This window comes from Haliotis rubra, unplaced genomic scaffold (genome assembly GCF_003918875.1).
Source record: "Haliotis rubra isolate DU_JTF1 unplaced genomic scaffold, ASM391887v1 Scf2187, whole genome shotgun sequence".
In the NCBI taxonomy this organism is placed as follows: Eukaryota; Metazoa; Mollusca; class Gastropoda; order Lepetellida; family Haliotidae; genus Haliotis; species Haliotis rubra.
Genome location: NW_025766211.1, coordinates 2,768 through 28,903, shown reverse-complemented (window position 1 = coordinate 28,903; position 26,136 = coordinate 2,768). Strand labels below are relative to the sequence as shown.

General features: G+C 39.7%; 2 protein-coding genes across 3 annotated transcripts; both read right to left on the bottom strand.

The window, feature by feature from the left end:
• Nucleotides 1–2,509: 2,509 nt before the first annotated feature.
• On the bottom strand, nt 2,510–4,327 carry LOC124277136 (zinc finger protein 2 homolog). The gene has a single exon (XM_046712792.1). It carries the CDS (start codon nt 4,325–4,327, stop codon nt 2,510–2,512), a length of 1,818 nt encoding a protein of 605 aa, XP_046568748.1.
• On the bottom strand, nt 4,273–25,170 carry LOC124277137 (zinc finger protein 93-like). Of its 2 annotated transcripts, none has more exons than XM_046712794.1 (5): nt 25,080–25,170; nt 15,443–15,518; nt 7,211–7,504; nt 6,358–6,549; nt 4,273–5,572 (listed from the first exon to the last, which is right to left on the bottom strand). In XM_046712794.1, exons 2-5 carry the CDS (start codon nt 15,504–15,506, stop codon nt 4,377–4,379), a joined length of 1,746 nt encoding a protein of 581 aa, XP_046568750.1. In that variant the 5' UTR covers nt 15,507–15,518; nt 25,080–25,170; the 3' UTR covers nt 4,273–4,376. The 2 variants fall into 2 exon arrangements, with proteins under 2 accessions (XP_046568750.1, XP_046568749.1); XM_046712793.1 differs by lacking the exon at nt 25,080–25,170 and adding an exon at nt 23,642–23,785.
• Nucleotides 25,171–26,136: the final 966 nt, after the last annotated feature.

The window sequence follows — 26,136 nt, the reverse complement described above, 5'->3', positions numbered from 1 at the left end:
CAAGATTACTATTAAATAGGGAATCTGTGTCCAAGCATATTAAATCATTTCCAGGTTTGCAATACTGTCATTTTGAACGTTCTTTGGCAATATACATCCCAAGATAGCATCGTAAATGACTCTTCTTAAAGATAACAAAAAACATGACAGTCACACCTTAGCATATTACAGTGAGTGAGTGAGTTTAGATTTACGTAGCACTCAGCAATATTCCAGCTATATGGCAGAGGTCTGTAAATAATCGAGTCTGGACCAGATAATCCAGTGATCAACAGCATGAGCATCGATCTACGCAAATGGGATACCATGACATGTGTCAACCAAGCCAGCGAGCCTGACTACCCGATCCCGTTAGTCGCCTCTTATTACGACAAGCATGGGTTACTGAAGGTTCATTCTAACCTGGACCTTCACGGGTTTAGCATATCACAAACAAAACAAAACAGTTCTTTAATTCATATAAAACCAATCTCACAATTAATATACTACCTGGCAAAATATATCTCATTTTCACAACAGAAAAAACAGACCACAAAAAAGTTACAGACATCCAAGATAAATAGTAACAGTTTCAGGTTGATGTATGCTGACACCTTAAGCACGACATCTACACACATCTCAGAAGTTGGTAAACAAACTTGCTACACTGTGACACCAATTTCATGTTCCAATAGAACAATATCTCATATTGCATGCACAAATTTTAAGAAAGGTCAAATATCATTGAACGGAATTGTCAAACCATTGATACAAGCTGATGTAGGCCAATAACAGTATAGAAGTGTCAGGATACATGAACATGTACCAGTGTAGTGTGGACAAAGTGCACAGATCATCAGATCAAGACCAGATCATAAATCAACATGGGGAACCAGACATGTCCTAAACACTCAACGCTATCAAATATGACACATGGTACAAACTGGGGGTTTCTCAAGCTGTATTTACTGGATACTATATCAGGGAGGATAGGCATTTCCAAGAGCCATGTTAAGTGTAAGTCTTTTGCAAAATGTCTACAAAATCCTACCTTGCATACATCATTTGATACAAGTGTATTTACTGTCATAAATGGCAATAAATGGAATATTGAGTCTTATTGTAAAGTGTAAAATGAACAAAGTGAGAGAATGACTACCAACAATCTTCAAGATCCATCACAACTGTTACTAACGAACATGGCTAGATAAACAATTAAATGATAAGCATAATGTCACTGATAAACAGATGATGTCATGTTCAGTGAAAACATTATCCTACCACAGGGACAAAACACTGGGCTAAACCCTCAGTACAGTGTACTGCATTCCTACACGGGACAAGACTGGTGATTCTGAAATGATATCACCCCCAATGATTTCTGTGGGCCTTATTAGAATATTACACACAAGCTTGCTGGCTCATGAAAATATGTGCATGTACCCAGCTTGTAAAAAGTACCATCATACTTGGCATGTCTGCAAGACAGCACAGCATACAGTTCATCACACACTTACTGAAAACAATGAAAATGACGTTAATGAATTCATTTACTGCAACATTGGTAAGCAGTATTTTACATGTGGTCAGTATTATATTTCTACTAGTATCGCATGCCAAAACATGTAAGTACTGAACATGTTACACTGTGTTACAACATAAGATAATACAGTGCATACTGTGTAATGATTATATACAATTCAACTAAGGTGCTATCTTGCTACTGTGCAGGCACATTCAAGTAGGTTATCTATCCCAGTAAACATTGTCAACATGACCAAGGCATTGTTTATTTGTACTTAACATAACCAGTGATAAAGGTTATATATTATGCGGATATTATGACATGATCTAATGAAATCATAGTTAAGGATTACAGTAAAACATCTATTATTTACAAAATGTAAACATACTATTTTCGGAACATGATTACAATGATTATGGAGTTTAATATGTTTACAATCAAAAGATTTACAATTATGTACCATGATTACACTACCTAGAATTCTAGAATCTAATTCAGCTGACTTTGTGCAGTCTTTAACACCTTAAAGCAAAAGAGAAATATTCTCACTGTGACCTGTTCACTGACTAAATGACTAATTCTTGAGGTAATATCAACAAAAACGAGACTACAGTTATGACAACACTTGACATTACGAGTCCAACAGTAAACATCTGGACATTTGGGCTGACAAAAATACCTTACAAGGAAATGTATTTGTTAAGAAAGTAGATAAGGTAACTTAAAACCTTAAAAATAACTAGTACCATATCCAAAATCATGTATAAAGTAAACAATTCCTCCAAACAAGCTTTAAAACTGAAGAAAGATGTAAATATTTCAATATTAACCCCTCAAAATAATATAGCTTAACCATGTTTGCAGCCAAACACTTATAATCATATGGTCAAGGGGAGATAATTACTATTTCAAACTCAACTTCCTTTTGGCCAGCACAGTCCACTGTTTACTGGATATTCAACTCAGAGATTCCATTCTTTTGCAACATCACCATGTAAAACAAAATCAGTTTTCATAATCATTATCAACTGGTTCCTGCTTCACTTCAACAATAAAATCTTCATCTTTCTCATTACTTTCTGAGTGCATATTCTGATCAGGGGAACTAGCACGAGACAAGCTTTTCTCTGAACCATTTGAGTCAACAGAACTCGACATGGTCTGCTGCATCACTGGGGGAACATAGATCCTCTCCTGCAAGTTCTCTGGTGCCTCTGTATCAGGACCTTCAATACTGGATGTGTGGCCAGCCGTCATCTGTACATCTGTGAGTGATGTGTCCTTGCCAGGTGTCATTTCAGATGCGCTATAATCATTGGAAGAGTCAGGGTCCCACATACTTTCCGTTTTAACGCTGACACTATCAGATTTTGAATCTTCCCCGTCTGTATTGGGTGGTCTGAGAAAATACAAATTCTTGGGATCTCTTTCAGGATGGCTTGTTTGGACATGTCTTCTCAAATGTCTGTCAAGAAAATAAAACTTTTCACAGAAGTGACACCTGTAAACACGTCGCCCTGTGCCATCTTTTTCTTCGTCCACTGCACGGCCATCATTTAATGTGGAGGTAGGCATCAATAAGACATTCATGTCAATATCCATTTCTTCAGGGTGAGAACTTCTCACATGCCTACGTAAGTGTTGAGATGTGCCATATGCTTTGTCACAGAAATAACAGCCATAGGGTCTTTCCCCCTTATGCAACTTCATGTGCGAGTGTAAAAGTTTGGATGTAGCAAATTCTTCAAGGCAGACAATGCAGCGGAAATTTTGCTCCCTCTTGCCATGGATCTGCATATGACTTCTCAGATGAGATGCCTGCAGGAAAGACTTGCCACAATCTTTGCACATGAATGGTCTAGCCCCAGTGTGACATTTAATATGAGTTGCAAGATGGTATGGTGAGGAACATATTTTGCCACAAAAAGGACACTTCAGATCCACAGCAACAGGCTCTTCGCCAGTCTCTTCCTGTATATTGTCACTGCTCTCTCCCATTTCATCTGGCATTTGTTCATCAGCTTCCACAGGCTCCTTCTTTATAACAGGCAACTCCTCCCCAAGTTCTTCAACAGGTGTCATCTCTTCCTCAATAAGCTTTTTCATGCCTGAACCTTTGGATGCTCGATTTGATATACGGGTCCTTGAAGAAGATGGGGTTCCTCTTGCCTGGGCTAACAGTTTTCCTGACGGAGTTTTCTTCAGTGGAGAAAACGAGATGGTGCAATCATTTGGATCTGCGGGAATGAATTCTTCAGGACGTCTATTTGCATTTTCCTCCATCTCTTTCTCTTTTTTCTCATGCATTTTGATATGATTCTTCAAGTTGTTACTTTTAATAAAGCCTTTTCCACAAAGATGGCAGACATGAGGCCTCTCACCAGTGTGCAACTTGACATGGTTGCGGAGGGTTGTAGCAAACTGGAAAGCCTTGCCACAAATTGTGCATGGAAAGTCTCTCTGTCCAGTGTGTATCTTAATGTGCATTGACACATGTCCTCTCTGTGTGAAGGATTTTCCACAAATTCCACATGTAAATGGCTTTTCTCCTGTATGAATACGTATATGAGCTCTAAGATCAGACTTGCTGTGAAACTTCCGACTACAAAACTCGCATTCATTCTTCTTCTCCAATGCCGGACGATCATGACATTTTCTCATGTGTGTATCATAGAGGGCACTTTTGCTTCTAAATGTCTCTTTACAGTACTTGCACTCATACAACCTCTTGCCATTCTCATCAACTGGAAAGGACATCTTTGAAGATTCTTCCTCAGCATTGTCACCTGCGGTAGCATCATCATCAGCCGCATCTGGCAGCATATCCCCATGCAGTTTCTTGTGCTTGGAAAGAGTTGCCCTGTGAGAAAATTCAGCACCACACACCCCACATTTGTAGTTTTCTGGGCTTGTGTTTCCGGGAGCATGTTGTGGTTCTGAGGTGATCATTCAGCATCACCTTAGAGAAGAATACCAGGCCACATGTACTGCAGAGAAACACCTTATCCTTCTTCCTAACTATAGCTTCACATGTCTTCCTCATATGTTTTGCGAGAGACTGCTTGTGGTGAAAGAGCATTCCACATCCAGTGCAAAACAGATTCAGCTCTTCATTTTTCACTTCAATTTCCCCTTTACAGTATTTTTGCTTGTGGATTTTTAATGAACCTGATAGTGAATATTTTCGGTTACATTTATCACATTCATACAACTGTGCCTTCTTCTCATTTACTTCATCCACGGACAGTGGAGGATTACTTTCAACTTTCCTCTCATGTAGCCGTTTGTGTTTGGTCAGAGTGTAAATGTCCCGGAAACCTTTCAAGCATACATCACACTTGAATGGTTCCTCTCCAGTGTGCAGATATCTGTGTTTCTTCAGCGCTCCAGCTCTGGAGAAGGATGACTCACAAAAGTCACATTTAAACCGCTTGTTTGTTTGATGGACCATCAAATGTTTTCGGAGGTAATCCCTAGCTTTGAATGCTTTGTTGCACAGGAAACATTCATGTATTTTGTCAACTACGTGTACACATTTTTTGTGTGTTCGAAGCAAACCCATTTTGACAAATGTCTTACCACATAGATCGCATTCAAAAAGTTTGTTCTCATTGTGGTACTTTCGGTGCATGGAGAAAGATGAGTTATCTCTGAATCTTTTGCCACAGAGGAGACAGAGAAATGGCTTTTCCCCTGTGTGTACTCTGGTGTGTCTGTTCAAGTTCATATTGGAGCTGAATGACTTTTCACAGTACCGACATGCAAAAGGCTTCTCTGAAGAATGCATGGACAAGATGTGAGCTTTTAGCCTGAACGGTTTGAGGAATCTTTTGTCACACTGGTCACATTTGTACCTCAGGTCTCCTTTGTGCTTGCGGACATGGTAGTTGAGTGTGCTAGAATGAGCAAAGGACTTTGCACAGATAGGACATACAAACTTTTTAGGAAGTCTGTGGCTTGACATGTGACCTCTCAGGGACAATGGTGTTGCAAAAGCCACTGGACACAGTCGACACTGATATGGTGTTTCACTGTTTGGTGCCACAGGAGTTTCTACTGGATTGTAGCCTGCAGAAAAAGGAGAATAAATTAGGAAAACTGACCTATTGCATAGACAGTAGTAAAATCTGATTCTTAAACTAGACCTGAACATACAATACCTCTACTCATATTGAAAATGGCAAACACTGGTTTGTGTGGTCTACATATGATTATTTAGGTCACACAGCTGGAAAATTGTTGAGTACGGCATTTACAACACTCAAACTCATAATGGAGTAGTAACATTTACATGACCATAAAATTCAGTCTTTGACAGTTTGACAATATTGCATTGATCTAAATTCCAGAAAGATGCAAATTAACAAACGTAATCAACAAGGAAATGAATGGCTTTTATAATTGCTGCCAGGAATACTACACCTACATTACTGCAAATAAAATTTAATTCAGTGTAGGCCAGAAAAGCAAGTGGTTGATTCTACATGATCAAAGGAACCATACAGGATCATACAGGAACCACCCAACGCGTTCATTAACACATATATCCTGTGTATTAGAAACCAAGTGTCACAAAAAGGCATTGATAATCAAATGGCAGTATTGACCAAACTCATTGTGCTAGTCCTTAATTGCCGGATATGCTTGTATTATAGTGCTAGCCTACTGAGACACCAATCCTCAGTTAAACATGGATTTGCCACCTATACACATGATACTGTCTCCACGCCAGACAGTCCCTTTTAATCCCATTCATGCCAATCATTTAAGGGAACTATTATAATATGAAAAGAATACACAAGCAACAGATTAATACCTGCCTGATCACAGACATGTTACTCTACACCTCATACCTGGCATAGCCGCAAATTCCAGCTTCCCAACATTCAACTGGCCCTGCTCAGTAGGTGTTTCCCCTCCTCCAAACACAGTAGGTGTTTCCCCTCCTCCAAACACAGAAGGTGTTTCCCCTCCTCCAAACACAGAAGGTGTTTCCCCTCCTCCAAACACAGTAGGTGTTTCCCCTTCTCCAAACACATTCATACCTGGAAACATGAAATGATAAACAACCTTAATATGAGTTCTTCATTTGTTAACATGTTTGAACAAATCTGTACATGTAATACTAATGATGAACATGGTTAAAAGTCAGTTTTTCGCTTTTTTATATGGAACACAAAGTAGCTATTCTCAGTGCCAAATATTCATGGTATTTTGTAAATTATCTGTCGTTTTCCAAAAGAAATACTGTGATCACCTAGTTAATGGTTGCTTGGAGTGGGGATGAATTGAGTTATGTCCACAATTCCAGGTTCATAATGATACTGAAGTAAAATGACAGATACTTAAGTACCATCAGCAAGACCTCTGCATGCATGAAATGCTCCATCACTTGTGTTTTACAGATGATTTACATAATAAATATCTTACAGCAAACAATGATCAGCCCAAGTAGGAGACATTCAAACATTTCTAGATTCAGGGATGGCAACAGGAAAATCTATTTTCAGCTGAAAACTTAATATTGTGTCATCGCGTTGAGGGTGTCTTAATGGATTTAGACGATTCACAATTAAACAATTTGAAATAAAATCGGCAGAAATCCGCGGATCAGCGAAAAATTGCCATCCCTGTAGATTGGCCCAAGTCTAAGAAGGTTCCTACTCGAATGAGGTGTAAACTTTAGTATAAATTGCAGCAACTTACCTGAATGTTCATCACCAAAGAAAGGGGGCTCAGTATTTGATGATTCTGAGATGGTGGGATTAGGTGATGGAGATTGCCCAATGTTTTTGGACTGCAATCGAATGAGTCCAAGTAGTTTGCTGGTTTTCATTGCTGGGGTCATTTGTTTCTTCATCTTCATCTTCCGTCTCTTGAGGTCTTGAAGGTAGTTGAATGATGTGTCTTGTCCAGTGACAAGAGGGAATGCCGTGTTATCAGAATCTTGACTTTGGCTTTCCCCTGTTCCGGACTCAGACTCGGAAGCTGTGGATGATGCTGAAAAATGAAATGAAAAATAAGAATACAAAGCTGTCCATGATTATGAAAATATCTAAGCCACTGTATTTGTCAGGGTATGTGGACATACAGTTAATTTCATCCCGCAATGTCCTTTTCTTATCCATATGTTGAAACGTAACCATATATTTGCAATCAACCTCCAACAAAGTTAACATTGATAGTATGTGATTATATGATTACTTAGTGCATATGAACATGATGAAGAAATACAGTCTTACTGGTTAATACAAACACGAAAATCTGAATGAGTGATTTTAGGTGAGGTGAAATTGGGTTTAACATCGTGCTTGAGAATATTTCTCTCATATGACGACGTGCATGCATGTGTATGTGTATGTACGGCTGTCCTTGTTGTACCCATTAATGCCGAGCACCAGGCAGGGACCAACAAGTACCATATTTTAACGTCTTTTGGTATGACGTGGTCGGGGATCGAACCCGCGACCTTCTGCTCTCCGGATGAGTGAGTTTAGATCAATGCAGCAGTATTTTAGTGTGTCCACCTGATGTGTTAAGAAAGCCTGAAGTCATACCTTTGTGGAAGTTGAGACACTGTATACATGGTATATCACTGATAAAGTACTGTATTTACCATATATAAGTCAATCTCACAGATAAGCCGACCCCCTAACTTGACCCTTCAAATAAGTATCAAAATGGTATGTTCCATAGATCAGCTGACCCCCCGTGATCGTGATCAGTCATCAGGACTGACTGACTGAGTTTGGTTTCACGCCGCTTTTAGCAATATTCCAGCAACATCACGGCGGGGGACACCAGAAATGGGCTTCACACATTGTACCCATGTGGGGACAGTCATCAGGAATAGTGTCAACAAATCCATATAGAACAAGAAGACAAAGTCATCAATATCCCCCGCAACAGCAAAATACTCTTTATGAATATGTCTACTAGTTATGATTATGTCAAATGTTTTGGAGTGTACATAGCAAAGCAGAAGTAGAGTATTAAAAGGTTTTTAAGATCTGCTCCAGAAAGGAACACTACCACCAAATTCAGTTGAAGCCTATTAACTTGTTGCCATGTAAATGCAACAAGATGACATCCTCATAGTCACAGCCTAAGTCAGGTTTACCAGTGAAACCACAAAAATGTAATTTTCTGAGTAAAATTGATATTTTATACTTATCCTCACTCATGAGGTAAGCCCTCCCAACCTCCCCGCTAGGCACTTTGGATTTCCCTGTAAATCGAAGTGTCGGGCTAGCTATTCGGAGAGAGTAAAGCATGGGAAGACGGGTGGTGTCCTTGCTTCTGTTAACATTTTTATGTGGATTTTGCAACTCCATCTCTTGATGCAAGCATCAAATGGAGAAGCGACCCTTTTTATGTACGAGTACGTCCTTACAAGTACTGGGTCTTATCACTTATGCTAGTCTGTCTTAGACGTGCATATGGACTCTAAAGCTGTAACTCTCCTGAGTGTAGGCTTTTGCAAGTCAGGTGATAAAAGGGCGCGACTCCGTCTCAGCGCCTCTGTGGAACTGTCAATTGTTGTGCTACAACAAGTGGGCCGAAATGGTGAATGCCAGAGACGTCCTCGGTGGCGATGTCTCTCAGGTAGTGGTTGGCAAACACCATGTCCGATTTCCAGAAGCAGCCCTCCATTATCGACGTGATAGAGCAATTCCCATGTAGAGCGAGTGTTGACGCCAGAGCTCTAATTTCATGTGGATTGAGGCTCTTGGTGGATCAAGTCCTGCAGCTTTGTAGGCCCGTAGTATGAGTTCTCATCCATATTGATATCGTAGTGCGAGAGATCTCCGTCTGTGTCGCTGTCGATATAGGGAGGAAAAGATGCTTGAATTTTCGTCTCCTGGTCCTAGACCTTTGTAGGTAGACTTTCAATGCTCTTACTGGGCATAAGGATAGGTCCTGTGTATCCTGTGGCACAAGGACTGATGATAGTGCTGGGATGTGGAATTGTCTGTCCGGTTGACCTGGCAGTTGATTCTTTGCTATAAAGTCCCATCTCAGTCCCATATGCACGATGTTTCGATTTTCATCAAATCGTGTCCTCTCAAAGTCTAGAGCATGTATTTCCGACATCCTTGCTGCTGTTGCTAAGGCGATCAGGAATAGAGTTTTCTGCGTCAAGAACTCAAAAGATGTCCTATCTAATGGTTCATAAGTGTCACTGGTGAGATGCCGTAGAAATATGTTGAGGTCCCACGCCGGAGCTTTAAATCTCTGTTGTTGGTCCTCCAGTTTAAAAGAGCGTAGTAAGGCCAGTAACTCTGGTACCTTAGTCAGTTTTACACTCGTCCTCATAGTGATAACTGAGCTCAATGCCGCTAGGTATGTTGAGAGTGTTGACCCTTTTAACCGCTTCGTTTGTCTTAGGTGACAAAGATAGTCCGCCACTTGAGGGTGTGTCGCTTTTATGGCTGTGAAGCCTGTTTCCAAGGCGTAGGTCTCGAAGCTTCGCCACTTGTCGTCGTACAAGTTGCGTGTTGACTTGCGTAAAGCTAGTGTGACCGCTTTAGCTGCTCTGGCGGAATATCCTCTCTTATTCAAGCACGCCTTGATACGCTCCATGCGTATAGCCGGAACAGCTGTGGGTTGCCGTGTGCTTGCTTTGTGTGTGGATGTACTAGCAAGTTCGTCCACTCTGGTAGTTGCAGTTGAGGCAGTCCTAGTTCTTGTATGAGAATGGGGAACCATATTCTCGCTGGCCAGTAAGGCGTGACCAAAATCAGTTGCAGGTTCTTCGTCTGTATGATTTTCTGCAACACTTTCGGTATTAGAGCTGGTGGTGGGAACGCGTGAGCGTTTAGTCCTTCCCAAGAGATGCTTAGAGCATCTGTTGCCCATGCTCGTGGATCTGGTATTGGAGAGACGAATGTTACCAGTTGATATTGAATCTTGTGGCAAATAGGTCTATTAGTGGCGCTCCTATCTCTTGTATGATCTGTTTGAAGATCTCTGGATGTAGCATCCATTCTGTTGGGGATGGCTGAGTTGGACGAGATAGTGCGTCTGCTATCACATTCTTGGCTCCTGGAATGTGGCATGCTTTTATGTGGATGTTCAGATTGTCTATTATGCTGAACAGTTGAAAGCAGAGGTTCAGAAGGTTCGCCGACCTTGTTGATCCTTGTCTGTTTATGTAGAACGCCACTGTGGAGTTGACCGTGTGTACCGTTAGATGAGCATTCTTTAAAATGCTGGTCCAGTGGAGTATGGCGTTTATCACTGCTTTCATTTCTAGCATGTTGATGTGCAGATCTTTCTCCTCTATTGTCCATTTCCCAGCTGACACTTCGTTGTCGAGGTGTGCTCCCCAACCTTGGAGAGAGATGCGTCTTGCACTCAGGCTCTGCTAAGTAGGTGCCTCCGCAAACATTCGATCTCTGAGTCCACCATATTAGATATGGTTTTAGTCTGTCCGGGAGTCCGAAGGGGTCCGGATTGTCCAGATGTACATTTACGAAGACCTGTAGTGGGAGTAGTTGTAATCCCCCTCTGCGCGTTGTATCCTGTGCTGATGTGAGGAGACCCCAACAGGCTCTGCCACTGTCGTAGTGGCCACGGAGAGAGTAGAGTTTGCAATACCATCTGTTGTATCTTTAGCCAACGGTCCTCTGGTACTGTTATGCGGTTTTCTGTTGTGATGAGCCGAATTCCTAGGAACTGCAGGTCCTGTGTAGGCTCTAGTTCCGACTTGAGGAGATTCACTAGCCACCCTAGTTGTGTGAGAAGCCTGATGGTAAAGTCCAGCTGTAGTCTGAGATGATTGGGATCTTGATGAGCTTGAATCCCGTTGTCTAGGTAGAACGCACTGCGTAGACCTCGATGATGTAGGTATGTGACTATGGGCTTCGTCACTCTTGTAAACAACCAGGGGGCCGATGATATTCCAAATGGCAGGACTTTCCATTGGTAGTGTCGTCCGTCTAGTACGAATCTCAGGTACTTCCTTGATTCCTGATGTATAGGAATATGCAGGTATGCGTCCTGTAGATCTATGCTGGCCATGTGGTCCAACGGACGGACGAGATGTAGTAGTTGTGGTAGATGAATCATGCTGAACTTTGCTGGTTTGCGTAGATAATCTCCGTTGAATGTCCTCATGTTGTAAATTAGTCGGAACTCTTCTTTGGAGTTTTTCTTTGGTACGAGGAAAACTTGGGAGTAGAATCCTGGTGAGATCTGGTCCTGGTCTATCACCTCTATAGCGTCCTTCTCTAGTAGACTTCACTACCTCCGGCGATCTGATTGGCTAACACATTACACTGAATGAATTTGTTTCTTTAAAATTTATTTGTACTCGTTTTTAAAATTATTCTTACCAAGATAAAACATCAGATAGTGACATCTTGGATGATAGACGTTTGGGTTTCCCTCTCATTTTCGCACGTGCATTTGTTGTCATTTTATTAACCAATTTGATTACGCTGACGACCTAGTTTTGTACACTTCCCGCACAGCAACTCGGTCTTTGGCGATTTAATAAAACCCATCAAATGCATCCCCACGCAAAGCGCATGTACAGTGCACTCTGTCAAACTCGGACTCTGTCTTTCTCGGATTGCTGTATAAACAGGACTGAACTCACGGTCCCGACGTAATCCTTCTTTGTTGTCATAATAAAAAAGTTCTGTATCTCGGACTCTCATTATTTCGGATTTCGGACCAAAGTGTCAGCCCGATAAGGTAGTTGCATGTAAAAACATTGCTATATAATTCGGACTGAGCAGGAAGTCCGCTTGGACACAGTGTGATATCAATCAGTTGTAAGAAGCGATTTTATTGGATAAAGATTGGTTTCTAATGACGCTTTTCGCCACAGTCTGCTATCAGGGTCGTGATTGGTCAAAATCAGACACATGACCTAAGGCAGCCAATCATATTACGGCAATGGATACCGTCCTCGTGAAATCGAAAACTTTTAGATTTAGACAAAAGTTCTGGGTAAAATAATGCTATTCTGAACATATTAAGTAAGGAATTGCTACCTATCACGTAAATGATGGAACGATTTCGACTTATCGTGCTAGGCTATGACCTGTGCCAAAAATGCTTCATGTATATATTTTCGCATTGAACATCGTGGTCCGAAAGCTGAAGATTGAGGCGGCGAGCGAGATGTCACTTGTCAGTGACTTGACTTACATTACATGATCGCACAAACAGATGGAAATAGTAATTTTATATGTACGTTTGACAACTTTTATGAATGTTGTTTGATTTCATTCATTAGTTTATTCAATTTATTTCATGAATTTTGCTCTTTGACAATGTTATTGTGGACCCGCTGCCCGAAGCAGGTGTCCGAGAATCGTTGTTTTCAATAACATTGCGAAAAATAGTTTATAATTTTAATTCTGCTGATAATAGGGAGATAACTCCATTAAAATCTGTGTACTTGGGACTACTGTATAATTCAGACTTTTAAGTCGGTCCCAAGCTGGTCCGAATTAGACAGAGTGCACTGTATATGCCTCCTACATACATCGGAGATATGGACAAAAGCTTTTGATACTTGTGAGACCTTTAAAATACGATATAGTAATTGACGTGTGCGTAATTGTCCGGTTTTCGATCATGTCACCGTATTTCTGTGATGAACCTTTATGTATTATATAGTAGGGGGTGTTGATACTAAACCGGGGCCTAGTTTATCGATTTTCTGACCCGCAGTGGGGGGCCTGTGGGTGATGCTAGGTCCAGTCCATTAGCCATCCAATATTTTATCTCTGAGTCCGAAAATATGATACCGCCATTGTCCTCTGTATCATGTCCACTGGCATAAGATCGTTGACCATCCTTTGTTGGGGATCTGCGTGGCGATCTACGTGGCGATCTATGTGGGGATGAGCATGTTGAACTACGTGTAGTTCTAAGAGGCGATCTGCAAGAGGCGATCTGCGATTGCCTTCCTGGCAATGTATTCCAGGAAGACTGCCGTGACGATCTTGTTGTTGACGCTCCTGAAGATAATTCAGATGACCTTCGCGCAGGTGAGAGATTTTGTTGAGGGTCTGAGTCCCGAAACGTCTCTCTCGACCTTCTAGGTGGTGTAGGTTTCTTTCTCTGCGAAGTGGGTACCCTGCGAGAAGGTTCTTCATTAGCCTCATCATCTGATGACGATCTCATTGGTTCTGAAGAGCATGCCGTCCTGCGCGCAGGTTTGCTGACGTCATGTAGCGTAGATCTGCTCTTAGTCCTAGAGCTAGATTCTCTGGTGGGCCTCTCAGATGTATCATCAGTGTGGGGTCTTTCATGCAGGTCTGGATCCTCTCTCAGGTTGATGACTTGAGCATGAGAGCCGCCTGGCTGTCCATCATGCGAGGCTCTTTCCTGCGCGAAGCGCTTCTCCATCATCTCCATCATCTGTTGAGAGAATTGCTGCATAAAGGCCCCGGGGTTGAATGTCTGCGACCATTGTAGAGATGTCGTATCTGAGATGGTAGCGATATGGTCCAGGGATCGCTGTGCCTCATGGATCTCTGCTGTCAGTGTAGAAGGTAACTCGGACTGCGTAGATAGGGCTGCTGACGTTACCGTTGCTGAGGCCTGCTTCCTTTTCTTATGCTGTATCTCTGGGATGATCAACAGCAGCTCATCATAAAGTCCTCTCTCTTCCATCGGGACGATTTCGGCCGAAAAGGTCCTCGTAATCTGCGAAGAACTCCCCGTAGAGCTGCTTGAAGTCTTAGGGGTGTAAGATTTCTTCTGCGTTGAAGATGGCCTCTTCTTCTTCGTATGGGTTAAGGAGTTGTCCGATGTAGAAGACCTTTTCTTCGATGTAATGGCAGACATCATCCCACGCCCATCTTCAGAGGACGCCTCCGGCAGGTCACTGGATGGAGTATGTCGTCTGCCAACGATAGACAGCTCTTGAGGGACTCAGCCGGTTTATCCATGACTTGCAAAAGTCGTCTGGATTTATCCTTAGCACTCCTAAGTACAGAGAAATAATAATTATTAAATTGAATTTGTGTTAATTGCTGACATAAGTTACAGCGAGAGCTGGAAGTACATATTTTTGTGCAACTGGGACACAGTAAATGCGGGTCTGCAGCAGATAACCTAAACCTACAACGAAAACAGGTTTTCATGAAATGTAAACAACTGAACAATCACGTAAAAACCATGAATAAACAGTCAAATTACGAATAAATTTCAAACCATATTGTAGAAGGATACTCCCTGAAACCTTATAAAGGTAACTTATAGGGAAATAACTAATTAATCAAAGGATATAGTGCCGTATTGGAGACACAGGCGCTCTCCCAACCGTCCACTAGGGTAAGAAGGAGAGAGTGAAGCATGGGAAGACGGGTGGTGCCGTTTTCCCGCCAAAACCAGAGGGAGACAACCCGTGGTGAGTAGTGATTTTACGTCTGATTTTTTGGAAGGGAGCTTCAAAAAGGAGATACAAGTGTTCCACTAACGTTCGGGAAAGGAAGGAGACAAGCAATAATACATGCGTCAGGATAAGGAAAACTAATAAATTTGTATCTGGGTCTAACCATCAAATGGCACGTCTATGGATCATGCTTGATATGTGTACCAAGTTTGATGAAGCTAGCATGTATAGTTTAGGAGATCTGCTCCTGACAAGATGACATCCTCATAGTCGCAGCTTAAGTCATGTTTCCATGGAAACAGCAAAAAATACGGACGCACAGACGCACGTTTCTATACCCCCCACAACTTTGTTGTTGCGGGGGGTAATAATGCAAGTTTATTCTCCGATATTTACAGCTTTGGTCCACATTATTCACAGCAATCACTATCATATTGATGTCATTTTCTTACCCCATGAAAAACTGTTGACAAAAGTTTACCCCGTAGATAAGCTGACCCCCATGTACAGACTGGGTTTTTTTTGGTCCTCAAAATTTCGGCTTAACTACAGCAATATACTGTACATCAATTACATACCCTGGCCATTTTCCACACTATCTTCCTCAGATGCCAGATCTGTTTGAGTACATGCCTCCGCCATTGTTTAAAGAATCTGTAAAATACAAACATTTACATGACATAAAATCGCTCAAATATAGGTCTGTTAAGAATCAGCCTGTACAAAACCTCTGTTTTCATTTCAATCAGGATGATTTTTACTGACAATTGCATGTTTTCAAATCCATCAAGTATAACATGTGACATACAAGAGGTCAGGTTCACCCACCTGAGTACATAACAATCAGGTGAAGGATTTGCTAGGGTTTCAAACTAGGTTCCTGTGACAAGAAGCTAAGGCAAAATGTTAAAAGTTTGGAAATGTTTTTAAACTATATTAACACCTACATTTTCTTAAACAAACATCCTTAGACTTAAATTCAAACATACTTCAAAATTACACTCAACATCAAAGAGCCAAACTATGAATGTAATGCCTTTATCTCAATAATGGTTCGGTTACCACCTTTACAGAGAAGTAGCTAGGTTGCAAACTAAGGGCATGTTCTTAACTACCAAATTTGAGAATTATTACCAAATTGTCTGAAGAGCTGTGTATCAGCCTCCAGGAATCCTACAAGGACTAAGCATGTTAGGCACTGTGTCAGTGTTTGCTGTATGTAAGTATCAAAAACAAAGAAAGGCCAAGGAGTGCAATTTCAAATATTTGAATGAGAACGGCTTTCATTTTTTTTATCGAATCAACAATTTTCTGCAGTAGTATTTCCAGTTAACGTTTTTACAAGGACTCAAGGTCTGAACACTTGGGTATGTTGTCCATTCATAGTCTGGATGGAAAATGAAAACAAACATTATCCACCAAGAATACTTCTCTACATACATAAGTTCGTGATACATTATATTTCTAATGATACAGGAACATATAATGAAGCATATATTTTCCACTACTAGTCCACACTGTGTCCGGTATAGTGCTTACCAAAATATCATGATTTAGATGAATATAACAGTCTATCAATGCCCTAATTGCAGTCTATGTGATTCCTATTGTGAAATACATGTATGTTTGTGTCATGTATGTTTGTGTCTACTAGTACTACTAGCCCCAACTTGTGTCTTTTCATTTCCTGGGCGAAGTGTACATATGGTTTGGCATGAAATGCATGTGGACCCGTTTTTTGTAAATATCTCTTCTTCCAATGATCCAATCGATCTCAAACTGTGCAAGTGGATGTTTTGTCAGACAACCTAATCACATTGTAAATCACCAATGTTATGCATTTGTATGAAAGAATCTGTCTATGTAACTGTCAACAAAATAAACAGCAGAATGCAGACTGCTTGCAGAGGGAGGGAGCCAATGACCTGTAACAGCGGCAGTGGTGGGTCATAAAGGTCAACGTTCGTCAATGTAGGTCAGCTATGCACGTGACAGGTATGAAGAGGTGTCACAGGTCATCAATAGGGTAAGGTGGGTGCCAACTGTTAACCATCCTACAGAGTTTGTTTCTCTGAGTTGTTCAACATTAACCACAAAACCCATTTGTGAGAATTATTCTGTAGGTTAAAATCTTTAAATTTGTAATGTTAATGTCATATTTTGTTTATGCAGTACCTAAGTGGAAATGCATTTAAAGAACACAGAAAGTATATTTACACTAAATCATTAATCGGACCACCTATGGTTAGAACTCAACAACTGTTAAAGCCCCGTTCCCTCGGACACAAGCACACACAATCATGCACACTCATTGAAGAAAAGATAGAATGAAGACAAAAGTGTTATGTTTTGATGTCGTTCACATTCCAAATTAAACAATGCATTTCTAATAACTTTAAGCATATAGATAGTTAGTATTTATATTTTCATGATAATTTTATGTGAAAAGAGTGTTTCATGTTACACTATAAGTTGTTGGAATTAGTCAGTGCTGTCATTGTTAAAAGAAGTCATATTTCTCTGAGCATATCTGGCTGGATACTATTATTATCTGTAAACATAATAATAGAATTAAACTTCATCAAGTTCACTCCATTCTTCCACAGAGGAATCATCAGGGTCCAGACGAATGACAACTGGATTAACTGTTTGCTCCTTCAAGCCATCTTTGAGCCAGTACTCTTTCTCCACCTTCTTGACATGTTCAACACATGCATGCCAGCGTGCAATGTCAATGTCACATATAGCAGTGTTGACAATGTGCTTGACATCATTCAACTTGAATGATTGATTTTTCCGGGCAACTGTACTTTTAAGGTCTCCCCAAATAAGTTTGATTGGGTTGAGATCACAGTGGTACGGTGGTAATCTCAAGACCGTATGGCTGTGTTGGCGTAGCATGTTGTCAATGTTATATCTGGGTGTAGGTTTGTTAGGTTTAATCAAAGAGTACAACTGTGGTTTAGTGGCCTTAATTGAAAATTGTATATTGTTATTTGTTAGCCATTGCTGCATATCTGACTTCTTTGTATTGGAGGTTGGGCACCTATTGTTTGGATCTCGAACACTGTGATAGGCGCATTGTCCATGACAACAAGACTTTTGTAAGGCAGAGCTGGCAACAATTGTTCCTCAACATACTGTGTAAAAACCGTTGAGTTCATTTCTGTATGATAGTCCCTACCATATGTGCTCTTTGACCGAAATACCAGATCACACCCAGGTAGGAATCCACGGTGGGAACCAGCATGAAGAACGATTAACCGTTCACCTTTGCCTGTTGGTATTTTCCTACTATCACTGGGATCAATGGGTAGCCTCTGTCTGACAGCAGTATGGTTTGCATTGACCCAGGTCTCATCCAGATATATAGGTTCGAACCCATCCTCTCTTGCCTGCTTAATTTCTCTCAGATAGTTACACCTTATTTTCGCAATATCAGATCTCTCACACATTACAAGTTTCTGGTTTGCTACCTTCTTGTACTTGTATCCAAATTTGAGCAGTAGTTTGCTTAACATAAACCTAGCAGCATTAATGTCGTGATCCTCTGCAAGGATGAGTTTTAACTTTCTTGTGGACAGGTGTTCATTTCTAGCAAATAGCTGGCGAATGACATCTCTGATGACCCTGATGTCAAAAGAATCTAACTTTGGATGCCTACCTTTTTGTACAAGGTTTTGTTTCTTGGTTGTTGGTTTATTTTTCACAATTTTTAGCACGATGTTCTTTTTCATGCCAAGAGCAAAAGTTGTAAGTTTCATGTAATCCGACACCTTATAAATCGGTTTGCTACGTTTGCTCTCTTTTTAAAAAAAATTCAACACATTTCTAATTAACCCCCTGGATGCCACAGGGACATATATGTCCTTCCCCTTCAACCCTCAATTTCAAGTCCAATAACAATCAAAATATCCCACGCACACAAATACACTTCACAATTTCGAATTCTGCGGGAAATGTCCTGTTTCTTGATACCATCCACTACTATTTTAGACAAAGCTCAAGTGCTGAAAATGACCTTTCAAAATAGGCTTCATAAAAAATGTCGTCATTTTTGACAAAGTACGAAATCGCGATTCACAGCGTTATTTGCTGTATGTTTTGAAATGTGAAAATCGGATAATTCCTGGGAGTATTGAATTTAAAAAATAACATATTAATTAACACTGATATCACTTTTACATGAAATCGCTAATGATAATTCTGAAACGTTGCCGATGAATCTAGAATCGGTTGGGATGTTTTCGAAAATACACTTACACGAACGCCGTAGAACGCTTTCCGCCATATTGGATAGTGTTTACAAAATCATGTTTCGCGAAGGCCGGTATTGAGACGCCTATTACATCAGGTATATTTCATATTCAGCTTCGAAAAATGCATCACTGAATTCCCCATACATTTTAGAATCAAATTGCAACTGGTCTTTGTCACCAATACCAACTGTCCAGATAAAATGAGACGAAACATATTGGGTGTGAAAACGAACACGTGCTCCAAAGACTGCGCTGGTTCCAAATGTAAACAAAGACAAATTCCGATTTTACATTGCGTAGCATTTTCTGAAATTTTCCAACATTCATCCGTCTATTCATTGCTTGCAATGGCTCAATACATTTGGAATATGCATGGAAAGAGTATCGTAGTAAGAAATAGGAAATTATAAATAGATACAATGCAATGATTTGATAATTCATCAGAAATTGTCAAAATTTCCGTGCAGCGTGGCATACATGACTGGCGAAAAATCAATGCAGAATCGACAAGTGTAATTATCAGCATTTCTGGCTTCTTCTCTTTCTTACAGTGAAAACGATAAAAACATATAACAATACACAGATAGTCAGAATCATTCTGATTACTTACATGTCATAGTTATGTACAAACGATCACTGAATCAATGGAAGGGTCCTCGCAAAATCCTGTGTATCCTTGTCAGCAAAGCCGCCATTTTGTAAGAAAGAGGTCATCGGTAGTGATGTCATACGTCAACATTGTTGTACATATTAGGCAATTTCTTTGAGGTGAAGGTCGGTTGAACAAGAGTAAACACAATCGCCCAATCCTTCCGATCACCCTCTCACTCTCAGTATTATGATGTTTATTTTGAGTATCGTTCAGACACTTTTTCATGAAACTCACTTCAGTATCTACATTTGTCCAATATCATATCATACGTGCATATAGGGCTTACAGTGTTTTATTCTTTGAACAATCTATGATTGTTTGAATAATATTTACATAAGAAATTGACACATTTAGTGCAGTACATTATATTCTAAACCTTTACACAAGTGTTAGAAGATCAAACGTAGCCATAACTGCAATTACTTTAGTTCCTATGATGTACAATATTCAATGCATTTGAACTAATATTGCAGTTTGACATGAACAGGTTAATGAACGGCGATTTCATTAAACCTTATAAGTAAAGCTGATAATATTTAATGAAAATGATTTATGTATGTTATGAAATGTATATGCACACACATTTAAAGGAATTGTCTTGTTCTTTGCACATTTCTGTGTCGTTTTATAGAGAAAACAATGATGTACATTGATTGGCCAGATGCGCGTTTGTCGGAAACGTTTCATGATTCACTATCATTGTTTTCGATAATATAATCAATTCATATTCGATTTAACAATATTGTGATGACAGGATATCAAACTCTAACTATATTTATACGAAAATTGTTTAAAATATATAAACCATGTCATGTCTTAATTTAGACAAATCTTACATCCATATTCTAATATATAGTAATGCATTACTAGATCCATCTATAAAAGCTATCTTTTGCATCTTCCATTGCATACTTATGAAGAGAAATAGCTACATAATCATAAATAAAGAAAATTCTTATCCTAAACAAAATATTCGGGTGTTGTGAAATGTTATTTTTCATTTACGTTAAATTGATGCCAAACAGGTGCTCGTGTTGCTCATGATAAGATACACAGTCAAACTGTCTAATTGTTGATATATTCAGGACACTATTTAAATGAAAAAAACAGTCATTTTATGTTTTGTCTAAAGAGTGTTAATCCTGACAAAGAAGCCGAAACCCTTTCACAAAATTAATGGAAATTGGGTGAGATATATACCAATCAGCATACCAATGTCGTCTTTTTCCGACGTCGCAAAATGCACAAAACAAGCAATGACGTCAACTAAAATGTTGTATTATTTTCAGCAATTTCATTACATTTGAAGATATGGCTAGTACTCTTGTAATAACGATGCAAAATTAGTCAAAATACATCTACACAAACAGGAGAATATGGGAATCGGAGAACTAACTTATATATCGGATAGGGCCATGCAAATCGCTATTACGCGCTTTCACATGTAGTACGTTGTCATCTTTTCTTATAAATTGTGAAACTACCAAAGCGTATCCGCTCTTATTGGGGAACTTTGAATTGGAATAGTTTGGTTCACCGTGAACAAAAAATAACGAAAATATAGCGTCCGTATCCACAAAAAATACTCTCCATGTGATCTGAGTTACATTGACCTAGTATTAAGCATAACGGAGTTATGTCCCCTTATCATTATACGTGTATGACCTCTCTGTCGTCGTTTGACGTCATAGAAGAAAATCCATTTTGACATTTATTAGCGAGTCATTTTTAATGTTGAGCGATAATGATATGCATAAGCACATAAATCCAATTCATGTACACTTATGTCGTTCAGATATCAGGCTGTATTTTCTTCACTCACACTTTCCGTAAAGATGCCAAAATAAAACATTCGTAGCACAGTGCTTTTATTGGTGCGAGATAAAAACCTGAGAAATTTACTGTTTTTTAACGGATAACAACAATTTGGACAACATTTAGCAAGGTCTATTTCTCAAACCGCCGAGGTAGTTGCACTTATATTTATACCAACGGATTGGAAATTTAATATTCTACATTTCTGTGTAATTTTATAGCCGTACGTTGATCCAGGACCACGCGAGCGCAATTCTCGCACAACGTTCACTTTTCAAAAAGTATGAAAATGTGCGCCTGAAAAAAAACTCGGCATCAAGGGGGTTAAACATTTAGCATCATCTGAATAAGCTTTCATGATGACAGCTAGAAGTAGTCAATGTGAATGATCCAAACGGTCTATCACTGTGCAGTGCACAGGTAACTATCATGAACTGCAAGTGCATTGACCCTTATGACCCACCACTGTCGCTGTTACAGGTCATTGGCTCCCTCCCTCTGCAAGCAGTCTGCGTTCTGCTGTTTATTTTGTTGACAGTTACATAGACAGATTCTTTCATACAAATGCATAACATTGGTGATTTACAATGTGATTAGGTTGTCTGACAAAACATCCACTTGCACAGTTTGAGATCGATTGGATCATTGGATGAAGAGATATTTACAAAGTATAAGTAATGACTTATTTGAGCATAAACAAAATATTTCAGACATGTGTTTTCTTATTTGTTTTTTATGGTATTGTACCTTTATGTAATCTCTTACTTAGTTTCTACATTCAGAAATTTGGGCTAGTGAATTATTTTGTGGTCTAATAAACTTTCAGGCATAGCTAGCCTGTCTGGCTAACCAAGTTTGGAAACTATTTTGCACACTGAATACTCAGTTACACACGATAATGCAGCTCCTGGGAGGAAGCTAATTTCACACAAGACAACACAGCGCGTACAGTGTTTCTTAAAAGCTTTTCAAATTACATTACACCTTGTGTTGTCATAAAGGCAATTTTCACTCATCACTAAAATACACTTGAAAGATCAAAAGAGGCTTCAGACAACAAATGATGAAGAGGTGCTTAGACTCACGTTTGCCATATTCATGTTACCTGGCACTAGAAAAAAAACAACAGCATTGTCCACACAATACAAATAAACATGACAAACTCAGCTGCACAAGTGAAAGCCAGGAGTCAACTGTATCCTAGTATTCATGATATTAATGATTGTTTCTAAACAAAAATCACTACAATTCCTGATAATAAAAAATATAATAAAACAATAGTTTGCATGGCTTATAATATTGATGACTTGCGTGGGAAATAGATCATGTGTGTACATGTGCATGTTACATGGTGTGGGTTGAAGATGTGAAAATCAATCATTTGTTGTGATACTTCATGTATCATGTATTAGAGCAAACATGTACAAGATATAACACCACAACAACACTGTGCATATACTAAAAAGTCAAACCTGTCAATCTAAAATTATTCATATGGGCACAACAATATGACAATGGTAAGTTTGTAAACGCACGGAAAAGACCTTGCACATACCCTACTGAATGGTAGCTCATCATTCATAACATAAACAACCTCCAGTTAAGACAAAGCAATTTAAACGATAAGCATAATGTTAGTAATGTTCAAATGCCATCATAACTCAATCAAAATTTCTAGGTAAATATCCTGATATTGAATCACATCTTACAGCGAATTTAATGCTCTTAGAATTTCCCAACCCTAACCGGGCCCCTTATGATAACGAAACCAGCGGGTTCGCTCGCTCATTGTCTGCACTGGAATAGAACGTGGGACACACACACTAAATACAACTCCACACATTTCAAACATCCGGTATCTCGGCACTTGGTAGCTAAAACAACTACAATATAGGCTGGATCGGACATAATGCCTTACTGAACGCTATCTGTATCGATTTGGAGACGTCTCGGCGAAATGGGAAGTCACCAGATGGTTGTTTTGGTTCGGGGGTCACCAGAAAATTGTTCGTTAGCATGGAAACTACTTGATCAAACGCATCCAAACTCACCTTAAATGTCGGTGTAAGTCCTTTAGTTAGTCAAGACATATGAATGAAGGTAATGTGAAATCACAGAACCCCAATATGGGTCTTGAGAATCGAGCAAAGTCTACACCCAGACCCGTCGAGACAATGTCTGCTGAACCATCTAGGTCACACTGCGCGTGCGTGAAAATCGATTGGGTGTTGGATCGGCTTTGCTGCGAAAGCGGATCGCATGTGTAGAGGTGTTTGGCTGGAAGCCCACATATATTTACACACTATACACATGGGTTTGAGAATGAAATGTTTCAGATAATGTGACACTATAAGTATCCCAATTCTGGGTCGTTATGCAATTCACACGCCATATCAGTAGTACTGTTCCTGAGCGATGCTGGCCTCCTGCTCCTGAGCAAATAGTTCTTCTGTCGCATTAATTATGCAATTGTACTGTATATTTAATAATATATAAAATATACTCATAAATAATTATGGTCTACATGCGATCCTCACTGTTCATACAGAACATGTAAGTATGCCTATACATAGGTATACCTCTATCATTTAAATTTATCTCAATAAAAAAGGTTCCATGTATAAAAATGTATACTAACGAATGTCCTTATATATAACACGACGTTAAGAATATTGTTATTGTACTACCAGTGTTGAACAAATAGAATACAAAATACCTTTTTCAGAGACGTAAACTGCTTCTGACAAGAGAAATTCATCACAACAAATTAATTATTCGTTATAAGATGAACACTCGTTATAATGCCAAGTTAATCCTCTTTCACTACATTTGAAAAGAAACAAGGATGTTTTTATTTTTCACATAGAAAACTCGTCTTTCACATTTCATCCGTTCCTTGGTCTGTATAATGTTGTTTTCTTTTTCTTTTTTGTGTGTTTTCTCTGAGTAAATCCCAGCTTCGTCCAGGTGATATTTATACACATTTATCAATATTTTTATTACGATCAAACCTCATGCAAAAATATTTTACCTCATTCAATGCACCTACTATCAACATCTCTTAATGACGCTATTTAATTATGTTCACGTATGTATGTGTTACTATTCACGTTCGTATACGGCCTCTATACACCTGCAATGCTTACCCTCCCCATCGCATTTCATACCCAAGCTCCCGCCACCTTTAAGTCATACCCATTGTTTGATTATATTATTGTATATATCAATAATAAAATATTCCTAAACTATCGAATACATTATTTTCATTGCCTCTCTGTTCAGCCCCTCCCCAAGTTCCCTCTCCAAGAAACTCATACAATATTGTATGGTTGTATATTGTTGTCCATTACAGTGATTAAAACAGTGTTAATCTATCGTCAATATCGTTATTTGTGGTCTTTCTGTTCTCGATACATATTTTAATTATATGATACTACAGCCAATACCTTCCGCGTTTACCCTTTCGAAGAGTGTGTCTATATCACCCACCGTCGACACGCACTTCCAGGGCCTCAAGAGTCTGGGCTGATCCGTTCACCATCAATATGTGAAAACTATTTCACCTCCCCCGACAAGCTCTCACATCTGCCTAGGTCAAATACAACATATCGGGAACCGTTTAGCTTAGTGTGCGCATTCTAGGAAAGACCGCCCACAGTTTTTATTTTTCGCACTGGCAAACCCTTAAACCATTGAGCAGTTTGAGCCTATTTCTGCCGTGGGAAGTGCGTCACGAGCGCGACAGGGGGCTTGGCTACAAGGGAGGTAACTACAATCAAGCGCGGCTTCCCGTTAACGACTGCTGGAGTGGAAGGGCTTAGCGCTGCTGACGGGAATTTTCCACTCATATCACCGCGGGAGACGCCAGGAATTGGCTCCTCTTCTGACAAATGATTCGATCCGTCTCCATGGAAATGAGACAGACAAAGAGAGTTTGGGGTTATATTCAGTCTTAGCCAGAGGCAATGTTGAGAAGGGCAATGTAGGTATAATAAATTGTCATGGTCATACAATTCATCGACCAGAGATTTTATGCATGGGCTCAGCACGTGTGTATCAATTATCTAAGGAGTTAGGTAGTTTAATGTTTATTACGCCATGTTTCGTCGGTTGCATGGTTCCTTGTTGGCGACTGGCTACAAATAAATTATTCATATATGTATATGTTTATATCACAAATCGATTGTTCATTAGGTACAATTGTTTTTAAATATCATAAAATACTCATTAGGATATCGCATATAGCTGGATACTGATATCACGTGAGAGATGGCTTACACTGTCACATGTCGATGTAATGTGACACACAATTAACCAGGTCACGTGAGAGATGACTTACACTGTCACATGTCGATGTAATGTGACACACAATTAACCAGGTCACGTGAGAGATGGCTTACACTGTCACATGTCGATGTAATGTGACACACAACTAACCAGGTCACGTGAGAGATGGCTTACACTATCGCACGTCAATGTAATATGACACACAATTCACCAGGTCACGTGAGAGATGGCTTACACTGTCGCCCGTCCATGTAATATG

Excerpts from the sequence above, each read along its gene's own strand:
- LOC124277136 (XM_046712792.1), bottom strand. The coding sequence starts at position 4,327 with ATGCTGCCAGATGCGGCTGATGATGATGCTACCGCAGGTGACAATGCT.
- LOC124277137 (XM_046712794.1), bottom strand. The coding sequence starts at position 15,506 with ATGGCGGAGGCATGTACTCAAACAGATCTGGCATCTGAGGAAGATAGT. Across the intron at positions 7,505-15,442 it reads TAGTGTGGAAAATGGCCAGG|CATCATCCACAGCTTCCGAG; the intron begins GTATGTAATTGA and ends TTCATTTTTCAG. Across the intron at positions 5,573-6,357 it reads GGAATTTGCGGCTATGCCAG|GCTACAATCCAGTAGAAACT; the intron begins GTATGAGGTGTA and ends CTTTTTCTGCAG.